Source organism: Myotis brandtii, unplaced genomic scaffold (genome assembly GCF_000412655.1).
Source record: "Myotis brandtii unplaced genomic scaffold, ASM41265v1 scaffold120, whole genome shotgun sequence".
Classification (NCBI taxonomy): domain Eukaryota; kingdom Metazoa; phylum Chordata; class Mammalia; order Chiroptera; family Vespertilionidae; genus Myotis; species Myotis brandtii.
Window position 1 is genome coordinate 6,210,455 of NW_005354174.1, and position 12,265 is coordinate 6,222,719.

The following is a 12,265-nucleotide window of genomic DNA, read 5'->3' on the forward strand; positions in this document are numbered from 1 at the left end:
ACGCAGAGTGGGTGTGAAATGTGCCGGAATAGCCTGCGGGAGCCGCCCAGACCTAGGGGAACCCTGATGGCTGGTCTTTTCAGCACCCCAGAACCACAGGACAATTGGGGGCCCGAGGTAATGCCACCTCCACATCCATCAAAAGTAAAGAGACGCGGGCACAAGTTCACCGCCGTCCTGCGTGCAGGCTTCCACGGGACCTTTCACTTGCAGATCTGTACTGCCCTCTTGTGGCATGTGTTTGCTGAACAGACTGCATTTGGAGTGGGATCTCCCAGCAGAACTGTGCCTAAGGGGACCAGTCTGGCCCACAGAGGTCAAGTTCCCATAAATGCTGCAAAACGGCACAAACCACGCAGAGCTTCCGTCTGCCCAGCGATTCCTTCACAGAGACGGCTCAAACCTCTCACGAGACAGCCGGGCCTTTGCAGGAAGCCCACGGGTGTGGACTGATGCCACGGGTGTGTTTTAGGATCTCCAGGTGCTTTATTCCTAGAAAACAACCACCCCCAACCAGACACATCTCTGTCTTCTGAATCTAACTGTGGCTGGGCCCAGGCTGTGCAGGTCACGGTACAAGAAGAGGAGAAAGGAGGCTCCGAGGTCGCCGGGGGCCCTGGCGGGGTCTGCGAGAGCCACGGGTTTATCTTTAAGGCAGAATCACAGCTCAATTTGAGAAATAATGAGAAATGATGATAGTCATATGAGGACAGAATTCAATAAAAAAGCCTCCACCGGGGAAATTCAATTGGAGCTAAATGACCACGGAATGGCATCTCCTGAATTAAAAAGAAAGAAAAAAAAGCCATAACTGGCAATAAGGCCCAGGTCCCTGGGGACGGTTCCAGACACTTCTCTCTGCTTGTCCGCAGCCTCTGCAGGAAAGGTGGGCAGGACTGGGCACCTAGCCGAAGAGGTGCCCACAGAGAAAGATGATCCTTATATGTCTGCTCAATCACTCAAAGTAAGTTTTTTTTATAAATGTCTCTAATTGATGGCCGCAAGCGTTCTGAAAGCGGGGCCATGGCAATTACATTTAGCATAATCAAAATTTACATAATTGTTGATTTCATCCCATCTTCACTGAGTGTTTTGAAGCCACACCAGTTTTTTAAAATGAGGAGCCTAATTATAGCTCAATGGGACACCTGCTTCCAGGCGGGTGGCAGCTGCACGGCTCTGGGCTGTTTCGGGGCCCCTGTGGCAGTGGGGTGACGGGGGAAGCTGGCGGGACGGGAGGGGGGTCAACTGCTGAAGTCACAGTCCACCAGACGTGGCTGGAACTCCGGTTGTGGTACGGTTGACTTGGCGGAGGCCTCAGTTTCCTCATCTGTAAAATGGACTGCAACTCCCTGCCTCCCCTGTGGGGAGCTTCTCCCTCCTACAGTGATGGGGGCGTAAGTGGAGCTCAGGAGCTGCTGCCAGGCTGGGCCATCAGAAGAGAGATTGCTCCTCAGGGAAGCGGGCAGCGAGGAAGCAAGGGACAGTAGGTAGGGCCTTGCATAGATAGGACTGGGAGGGAGGTGCCCTCCTGCCCTGGCGAGAGGTCCTAGTGTTTGCTCTAAGGGTGGGTCTCCAGGGCGGCAGGGGATCATTAAGGAGGAGCTTTGGGGAGGGGGAAGGGTGGGGTGGAGGGGACAGGATGTTCCCTGCCTTGGAAGTGGATGGGGGAGGATGTCAACAGGCAGAGGAAAAGCTAATGAAATTTAAAATAATTTCATTACTGTGCCCCCATGGGCACCCACACGCTGCTAGGGCCTGGGGGAACTGGGGCACAGAAGGAACACCCCTAATAGGACAGGAGGCCTTGCCCTGGCCTGTGTGCTCAGTGGGTTGGGCGGCGTCGTGTGCACCAGAAGGTTGCTGGTTCATTCCCGGTCAGGGCACAGTCCCAGGTTTCGGGCTGGATACCTGGTAGGGGGTGTGCAGGAGGCAGCCGATCGATGTCTCTCTCTCTCTCTCTCTCAAAATCAATAAAGATGTTAAAAAAAAAAAGAAATAAAACCATGGCTGCCTCTCCTCCCCCCCACCCCCCAAAGCCATCAGTTTTGTGCCAATCTGGCTGCCCACCACACCATTGGCAAGAGTCAGGAAGACGTTTCTTTTCAGATGGACACCAGAGAGAAATGGTCCCTGGGGACCAGCCGTGACTGAGTACTGAGCAGGATGAAGGGTGGGTGTCGAACCACAGGGAGCCGCGCCCCTTCTCCCTTCTCCCTTCTCCCTGTGGCGTTCACGTGCTCACACAGCTTCTCCCCCTCCAGGTGTGTTCCTTCTGCTTCTGGCCAGTCCGTGTGACGGAGTAATGGGGCATTTGGTTAATCAAGCAGCCGAGTCACCTGATCATTTTATACGTAGACGGCCATTATTCCATAAATGAGAATAAAACCAAACCCACTGACCATGAACACTATTTGTAACGAAATTAGTCTTTTCCTGATGATTTAGGAGGCTCTGCAGTATCTCAAAGTTCCCGAGATGATGGTGAAACAGAAACTGCTCAGGCAGCTGGTGGACCAAACACCAGGTAACCAGGTTTTGCTTTTCAGATTTACCTCTTTTTACCTTTCAACTTCTGTCTACAGTAACCCATCCTAACATGATGACGTCACTTCCTCAGGGACCAATGAGAGACAAGTAAATTAAAGGCATCCTAACTGAGAATTCCCTATGAGCGGTTGTGGGATTAATATCCTACAAGTTCATTTTCTGGGAGAAAACTCGGAGAGAGAGTCTGACTTTCTGAACCCAAATTCCACAGCCTGAAAGGGCCACAACCTCCCTGAGCCTGGACAGAGCGAAGATCAGAGACAAACCAATGACGTGTTGTACGCGGGAGGCTCTGACTACTCAGACAGGACGCGGCTCACACCGTGGATTTCACATCCCTTGGAACAGGTGCGGATAGATCAGTGGTTCTCAACCTTCTGGCCCTTTAAATACAGTTCCTCATGTTGTGACCCCCAACCATAAAATTATTTTCGTTGCTACTTCATAACTGTAATGTTGCTACTGTTATGAATCGTCATGTAAATTTCTGATATGCAGGATGGTCTTAGGTGACCCCTGTGAAAGGGTCGTTCGACCCCCAAAGGGGTCGAGACCCACAGGTTGAGAACCGCTGGGATAGATGGCCTTCCATTACGTCATGTAATTGTGGTCCTTTAAATCCATAATCACACATCTATTTATAATTTTTCTCAAAATAGGCTGTTTTATTCCAACCCCAAAGCTCCATTTTAGGCGCGAGATCTTAATCCATGTCGAGATTAAAGGGAACTAACAATAGCAATGAAAACATCCTTGTTGGCATCTTGCTGTTGGAAAGAACCTTAGGGGAAATGCCATCTGGCATTGCTCCGGCTCCTTTCTGACAGAAATGCCCTATCTTCTTGAATACCTCCAGGTGTAGAGGACCCTGGACTGGCTGAGATGCCCTGAGAGATGCTCGCATGGCTTGGGCCTCACTTTGGGAGCCGGCGGTCTGAGTCCTCTGAGGCCTCTGTGGTCCGAGTCCTTGTGAATGCCACGCCCACCCGGCCAGGCATACTCTTTCCGCAGCCAGGCTGCATCGGCGTCTGGGGAGCTGGGGATACTAGGACCTGGACAAAGAACCTTGTCCTATTTCAGTTTAAGGTTTTGCCTCCAAGGCAGAACAGAAGTACAGAGATTAAAATCTCTCTCTCTTGCCCTGGCTGGTGTGGCTCAGTTGGGGGGGGCGTTGTCCCGTGCATGGAAAGGTCAATGGTTAGATTCCTGGTCAGGACACATGCTCAGGTTGCAGGCTGGGTCCCCAATAGGGGGCGTGCAGGAGGCAGCCATCAATGTTTCACTCTCACATCAATGTTTCTCTCTCAAAATCAATAAAAAAAATCTTAAGAGAAGTGGATGCATTTATTACCAAAAAATAAAAATCTTTCAACTGATGTGCATTTTATAGATCCCCCTCCCTGCCCTTAACATCACACAGTTTAGAAAGTAAATAAACTACTGAGGGATTATAAAAAAAAAAAAAAGGCAGAATCCATAGATTTTCTGTTTAGTGTTCAAAAGGTCATTGGCAAGTACTCAGTTTCCATAGTAACAGTAACAGCAGGCCTGATCAAATGAACAAATACTTACAATTTATCTGAAGGTCTCCAATAAGCTGATTAGATAAAGTCTTCAAAGCCAATGGAGGCTGTTGGAAAATCCAGTTTCCATAACGGTAAACAGAAAGATGCTTGCTAGCTCCTCTTTCCACACATAACCTAGCGACAGTCTCCTCTATGTTAATTTAAATGTTTCAACTAGAATAGGAATGGGATCCTATTCGCTTGTTCATCAGCAATAGGGTCCGTCTCAAAGTGTTTTCGTGGAATAAATAAAAGGAGACACGCATGTGACCCCCAGACAACCTGCAGAGGCCATCGACTGGGAGGGTGGCCTTCCATCGAGTCCGGACCTCTCTCCCCACCCACAGAGCAGCTCATGCTAATGGGCCATGAGCACCCATTGCATTCTGGCCTCTTTGGGTTTAGACCCCATGCGGTTCCGAATGGTCCCAATGGCGACAGTTACGATAAAGACAGAAAAAGGCTCTGTGTGCTTTTAGCTTATTTTGTTCCATTTTTCAAAAAATTGATCTAAAACAAATGATGACAACGATGAAGAGCCTGGCCCCCTGGCAGGAGGGAGGGTGTGCCTCACTGAAGGGAGCTGCTGACCTCCAGTGACTGCCAGCAACACGTGCAGCAGGCAAGCGCGCCCCCCCCGCCCCCCGCCCCAACGGGGGAGATGAGTTCAATCCATTTGCAGCGAGAGAGGCATCGATAGACAAATCAGAAGCAGTCGTTGGGACCCTGGAGTAAAACGAGGGATTTCAGGTTTCATTGTGATAGGAAAAGTGAAGAAGAGAGGGGACTCCTGAGCCGAGCCTCAGGTGCTGTGGGCCCGAGGGCGCCAGGTAGGGCCATCAGCCCTTTGGCTCCATTTCTCTGCGGGAAGCAGGATGGGGGAAGGTCTGGGGGCCTGAGGAGGAAGGCTCTGCACCAGAGGAGAGGGGGGCAGAGGAGGGAACAGGACCTGGGGAGGGAGTGGCTGGGCTCCAAGGGAAGGGACAACAAGTGGTCCTGTCACTCGCCTCGCCTTTCTCCTCCCCCAGGCCTCCTCCCATATTCCTGATTCTAGGACAACCCCACGTCTGGAGGCAGATGTGGTCTACATGGCCCGGGGGAAGGCTCAACTGGCTGATAAACACGACACGGACATGCTCACGCTCGCCAACAACATGGAGGCGGACACTAAGATCCTCTGGAGACGTTGGGAACAAGGAAAAGGCGTGGCCAGACGATACCTTTCCTTCCACCTGGGAAGTGGGATGTCCACACCACCCGCTAGGCATAGCTCAAGAGGCGAATGAATGGTCCAGATCCCAGATCTTGTACAAGAGCAACGTGGAAACAACAGATACTGAGCTTTCTGGTGAACACAATCAGAACAAAGTAACGGTGCTGTTTCTGTGGTTAACCTCTGGCTGCTGCTACCCTTACGCTGTGCCCTTTCTCTGTGTGGTTTATGTCAAACGCCTATCAGATGTGCTCACTTTTGAGTCTCTGAGGACCCCAAAGCACTGCGTGGAGGCCAGTGCGGACGACTTCTCGGTGGGAGACTATCTACTCCCCTGACAACCGCCGAAACCCTGTTCTGTCCAGAGTAGCTGACCCATTGCCAGATACACAAAGTTCCCAATTCACAAACACATCATGTTCCAGAAACCCATCTAAATTTACATGAGGATCTATTTTCCCACAGAAACAATGTTATAAATGGTGGTAATGTTCTAATAGGCCTCTATTTCATAAAATGGCTCGACTTCAGGACAGAGAGCATGCCCATTTCTTAGAACATACTTTCAAAATAAAAAAAAAATATTTTTAGGGAAGCTTCAGAATTAAACACACACACACACACACACACACACACACACACACACACACACACACACAAACCCCACCCTCTTTAACCCAGTTTCTGCAGTGAAACATTTTGATGATGATAATAAGAGCTAACGATTGTATATAAGTTTGCTTTGAGGGCTTTTCTATTGACTAATTTAATCTTTAAAACACTACTACTGCCCTGGCAAGTGTGCTAAGTGGTTAGAGCGTTGGCCAGAGCACCAAAGTTCTTGGGTTCAATTCCTGGTCAAGGGCACATACCTGAGTTGCAGGTTTGACCTCTGGCCCTAGTTGGGGTGTGTGAGGGAGGCAACCAACGGATGTGAGATGGTCTCTCTCACATAGATGTTTCTCTTTTCTTCTCTTCCTCCTCCCTCCCTTCTCTTCCACTCTCTCTAAAAATCAATGGGAAAAATATCCTCCGGTGAGTATTAACAACAACAACAAAATCACAAACCAAAAAAAACCCCAAACAAACCCACACGACTATTAAGACAGCGCTGCTCATTAGTCCCATTTACAGTGAAGCCACACACAGGGAGGTCAGATGGTTAACAAAAGGCAGGAGCCAGGATTTGACCCGAGTCCAGGGCTGAGCCAGGGGCTGGTAAACTGGCCCACTGGCCACTCTGGTCTGCCGCCTGCTTTTGTAAATAAAGTTTTATTGGCACCTGGCCTCGTTCGTTTGCTTACATGTTGTCTGTGGCTGCTTTTGTGCTACAAAGGCAGAGCTGGGAGCTGCCAAAGAGACCCCTACCTCATAAGTACTTACTTTGAACCTTAGGCCTGCAAAGCCTAAACCAGGGGTCCTCAAACTTTTTAAACAGGGGGCCAGTTCACTGTCCCTCAGACCGTTGGAGGGCCGGACTATAGTTTAAAAAAAAACTATGAACAAATTCCTATGCACACTGCACATATCTTATTTTGAAGCAAAAAAACAAAACGGGAACAAATACAATATTTGTATTTGCATGTGGCCCGCGGGCCGTAGTTTGAGGACCCCTGGCCTAAACTATTTATTACATGACTTTTTACAGAGGTTTGCTGAGCAAGGGCTACACCATCCTGTGGCCGCCGCGAAGGGAAGGCCGACCCTCCTCTCCGACTCTCGCACGCACCTCCCTGCAGGCAGTGGAGGCCTGGGACTGGAGGAAGCCCAGGCACCTGATGTCCTCGCCAGCGATGGGCGGGCCGGAGGACTGCTGACTGCCACAGGGGGCCTCACGCTCATGCCTCAATCAGCTTCCTGCCTCATTTCCAAAACGATTTGAAGCAGGGCCCACAGGAACCCGGCAGACAGGAGGGACTGCTTGCTTCCATTCATTGCTGGAACATTATTGAACAAAGAACAGATATGTATTTTACGTTTTTGACTCAGGGACCTCTTGTGCTTCATTTGAAGACGACCATGGAACAGGTTAAGCCCGCCGACGCACTGCCTGGGAGACAGCGGTCAAGGTCCTGGTCAGTTTTGCCTTCTGGGCGGATGAATGGCTCCCAGGGGATGATGCCTTACAGGGTAAGGTCATTTCCAGGCATCCCGGGAATTTCCCTGGCTCCTAAGAGCTTCACTCACTGATCATGCTGTTGGCCAGGATTTTTTAAAATCAACAACAAATTTGAAATTTTTTCCATGTTCTTATCAGATGAATACAAGCACAGTGGCAGAGTTATGACTGCTGGGGTGTTTTATTATTATTCTTTCTTTCACCAGACTGAATGACTTCAGATTTCTGGGGAAGGATTTGAAAACCACATTTCGGGAACTCTTTCTAGAAAAGAATGAGCATGACCCAGAGTAGTGATTTTCAGCTGGTGTGCCACAAAAAAGAATTTTTAAACATGTACTACCTGGCCATTTAGCTGGGGGCCCGGACCTCTTTCCTCTTAAATTGTCAAATAAAAAAAATGACAACAGCCAATACAATAGCTGTCCAATGTGAATGAATCCAAGTTATGCCTATTTTTTTTTTTTTTTGGTCAGATCAGCAAAAGATAGAATGTATTTTTTGGTGTGCCGCAGAACTTTAGTCACTAGCATATGGGTGCCCTGAGATGGACAGGTTGAAAATTGCTGCCCTCGAGGAGGGATGCTGTTCAATGAGTGAGTCCTGCCCCTAGAACAGTGGTTCTCAACCTTCCTAATGCCACGACCCTTTAATACAGTTCCTCATGTTGTGGTGACACCGAACCATAAAATTATTTTCGTTGCTACTTCATAACTGTAGTTTTGCTACTGTTATGAATCGTAATATATGCAGGATATATTTAGGTGACCCCTGTGAGAGGGTCATTTGACTCCAAAGGGGTCGCGACCCACAGGTTGAGAACCATTGCCCTAGAAGGACCAGCTGTCAGGCGGTGTTTCATTGATCTGACTCACCACTGACTTTTAAATGAAAACACATTGCACTCAGCTGAATGAAACTGCTAGCAGAGGCTGGGAAAGTATCTATAAAAGAGTGGGTGGCGTGTGGGCGGACGGGTATGATGGAAAGCAAGTCTGTAATGCAGGTCCAGGGAGAGAAAGGAGCAGAGAGGGGAGGCTGGAGACAGTGGGAAGCGATCCAACTGTGACTGGGGCCTGAGCGGGAGGGCATGGGGTAAAGGCAGTCCCCCAACGTGCATCCTGAGGCCTAATGGCACCCCATTTGGGAGGGCTGGCTGTCCCCCAGCTTCTCAACAGTCTGGTCCTGGGGAAATGTCGCAACGGTCACGTTTACAAACCCCCACAAAAAGCCGCTGTCTGAGCAAACCCCGGCCTGGAGTCCGACCTGGACATTCCCTGTAAATGCAGACGGCAGGTGTTGTAACATCCTCGGCGACTTTTGACACCATCACTCGGGGCTTCCTGTCCAGTCTCTCGCAGCGTGTTTTACAAACGCTCTAAGCAAACACGCTAACAGAATTCCAGCAGATTCTAGGGAGTACACGCTGAAAGACGATCAAAGGGAAAGCTGGGATGCGAGTTCGCACAGGCGCCCCGTGCATGCCGCTCGGTGGACATAACCTTTCCTGTCTGGTGGGACTCGCCCGCGGCCGGTGCTCCACCGCAAAGGGCACGGCTCTCCCGGGAGGGAGGGCAGCCACCGGCAGGACGCGCACACACGGCCGCTAACCAGCCTCTGGGGAGAAACGAAACGCTGCACTCTTGGCCGCAAGCCCTCTGGTCTGTGTTGCTTTTTTTGAGTTTGGAACTCTGACCTTTATAAAAAGCTGGACTCGCTGCCCAGAAAAACAGGAAGGCCACTCACCAGGAAGCCCTGGAATGAAGCACTGAAAGTGGGTTAATGTTTCTCCGCCAGCAAAGCGAAGTCTCAGCCATCAACGCAGGTGCCCCCCTCATGATGCCCGACACCGTTCCCCTCCGTGGTCCCTGCCCCTGTGATCGCTAATGACCGCTCCACGGCGGGACAGCCAGTGAGGCTGTGTCGTCCCTCAGACGGGCCGTGTGGCATTGGGGATGGGGCTCCTGTCCTCAGCTTGGGGTGGAGGAGGCAGTAGATAATCCAACAAGTGGAGAAAAAAGCAAACAGGAAAAGGGCTGTGCCTGGCAAAGTTGCTTGAAGCTACCCCAACCCTAACGTTCATCCCTGTGTACCTCCACTAGAAAACATTAGAAGGCAAACACAGATACCCAATGGGGAGCAGAGAGAGCTGGTGGCCTTCCCCACAGATCTAGAGCCAACATGAAGATGCTGGAGAACCAATCGCCCCCAAACACTCCCAAGTGAAGGCCACAGTGACCCCTGCCATCTGGAGGCACACAGCCCCTCCTCCTCACGGGAGCCCTGCCCGGCGCCCCAAGACGTGCGAACCAGTTTCTTATGCAGAGATCAGCCACGTCCTCTCCCCAGGACATTTTGTCTCCGTTCTCTAGATCAATGGTTCTCAACCTTCCTAATGCCGCGACCCTTTAATACAGTTTCTCATGTTGTGGTGACCCCCAACCATAAAATTATTTTCGTTGCTACTTCATAACTGTAATGTTGCTACTGTTATGAATCGTCATGTAAATATCTGATATGCAGGATGTATTCAGGCGACCCCTGTGAAAGGATCGTTCGACCCCCAAAGGGGTTGCGACCCACAGGTTGAGAGCCGCTGCTCTAGATGCTAAGAGACACAGAATGCCAACTGCTTGCAAAGGAAACGCGGATCAGGGAATACTCCTGGTTTCAAACGAAGAGAAAGAGCAGCATTTCAGCTGCTCTTCGCCTCTCCGCCGTGGGATGTGACCACACCAGCCTGGCCCTGCCTGAAGCGAAGCTTTCTCAAGGAAAGGGGCCCTGGTGTGTGTGGGTGTCCTCACCTCGAACTTCTGCCTGAGCTCCGCGTTCCCCTCCTCGTCCCCTTCTGGAATGGGCACGTTGTAGTACTCCCCTTCTTCTTGGTTCAGCAGCTTGTACCTTTCAGAGACGGGAGGGAGAAGAGTCAGGTCCCGGGCTCAGCAACCCCTCTCCCTCACCTCACGCCTGGCTGCTGCTGCAGGCATCCCGCGGGGAGGGGACAGCCAGGCAACCACACAGCCCCCATCCTTTCAGACGGGAACCCGCTGGTTTCCAGATCTCTAAGTGCTCTGAGGTTCTGAGGCGACCAGCCCTGGGTGGACACAGACATCATCACCTGGGCTTCCTTACCATCCACTGGCCGGCATCTTCATCAGCTCCGAAACGCCGAAGGAAAGCGACCCCATGAAGTCGTTCCTTGTCGTCCGGTCCCAGTCCCAGATTTCTATGGACAGCCGCCGGTCTTTATCTGAAGGTTTCAATTTGCTACAAACGAACAGACACACACACACGATTACCTTGATTGTGGTTTCCTGGGAGATACCCCATGCTCATGATCCGAGCTTGAGATTAATGCAAGTATTAATCTCAATATTCAATTCTCTTGCTGTGACTCCCCACTGCCAACAAAGAACCAGCCTCCTGGCAAAACCAATGCTCTGGACTAGGGGTTAGCACAGGACAAATCTGGCCCACGGCTTGTTTTTGTAAATAAAGTTTTATTGGAACACAGTCATAACCGTTTGTTTACATATGGTCTGTGGCTGCTTTGACTCTAGAACAGCAAAACTATGTACCTGTAACAGAGACTGTGTGCCTGTAAAGTCTAAATTATTTACCATCCAGCCCTTTACAGAGCACAGCTTGCCGGCCTCTATTCTATACAATTGAGAGCTATCTTCATGGCTGACCCCAGGTGAATGGCTCCCTGTGCTCTAGTCTACAAAGAGGACCGCTTGTCTGTGCCTTGTCATCCCTGACGTATTTATACCCTCTTTCCTCTACCTTCTCTATCTCTGACCCACTTAAAATGCTACCTCCTCCAAGAAGTCTTCCCTGCTTAAAGGTCAGGATGACCTTCCCATTTCGGTGGCAATGGCGGCGTCGATGTTACTCATTTATTTCATGCTTTAAAAGTTATTATTCAAATTCTTACATCATACCTTGACCCTCACAAGATCCTTATGCTTTTATATCATCTGTAATGTAAGAGAATTTTTGTACAGAGTAGAGATTGATGATAATTCGGGGTCGGCATCATGAAACTCTTGGTAAACCAAGTTATTGACCATCAGACATGAGTGACCTGGTGGGCCCCCCACTCCCCCCCAGCAGCAGCCTGCGAAGCCTTCGGATCGAAGCCATGTTGCGCGACATCTATAACAAGCCCCACTACAGGATCTCCAGCCTCAAGGCGAGCGGGTTTGTGGTGAGCAGGGAGGGCACTCGGTCAAGGAGAAAAGACAAAACTTACAACGTGAAGGACTCGTTCCACTGGGGGTTTAGTGTGGAGCGGATGGTTTTGGTTTTCTGTTTGCTTTCATTCTTGGGATCAGGAATGAGCTTGAGCTTCACGTACGGGTCTGAAAGTCCATTTGGGTCCATGGGGATTAGATTTTTCGCATCTTGTACTGTGAAGGGAGAAGGAAGAAAGATGAAATGAGAGAGAAAGTGGGGGGGGACCGACCCCCACCCAGCAGGGAGTGGACAGGACAGCACGCGCTTGGCGGCTTGGTGGCCCTGCTTTCCAATCCTGCCTCCTTCACCAGGGAATCCCGCACGGAAACTCACCCTCACCAGCCTCTCTCCTCAGCTGGGGAAATGGACGGGGCATGTTTCCAGTGGCTTAGCGTTGTTGGGAGAATTAAATGAAATGAGGTGCTATGTGCTTCACATAGTTGGTGGTTTGGGAAATGGAGGAGGGAAAAGAGATTCACGCTGTGAGTGCCCACTCTGCCCAGCCGACGAGGTGGGTGGTCTCCAGGGGACCTGGCTGCCTCTGGCTGCCTGAGAACACCCCCCCCCCTGGCCCCCCGC

The 12,265-nt window shown here is 50.6% G+C and overlaps 1 protein-coding gene across 1 annotated transcript in view; it reads right to left on the reverse strand.

Moving 5' to 3' along the window:
- Window positions 1–12,265, reverse strand: part of PRKCA (protein kinase C, alpha) — a 283,500-nt gene that overhangs the window by 45,757 nt on the left and 225,478 nt on the right. The window contains exons 6-8 of the mRNA XM_014532469.1: window positions 11,703–11,859; window positions 10,580–10,714; window positions 10,252–10,348 (exon numbers count right to left, since the gene is read on the reverse strand). Coding sequence (XP_014387955.1) covers window positions 10,252–10,348; window positions 10,580–10,714; window positions 11,703–11,859 — 389 coding nt within the window. The remainder of the gene's footprint in view (window positions 1–10,251; window positions 10,349–10,579; window positions 10,715–11,702; window positions 11,860–12,265) is intronic.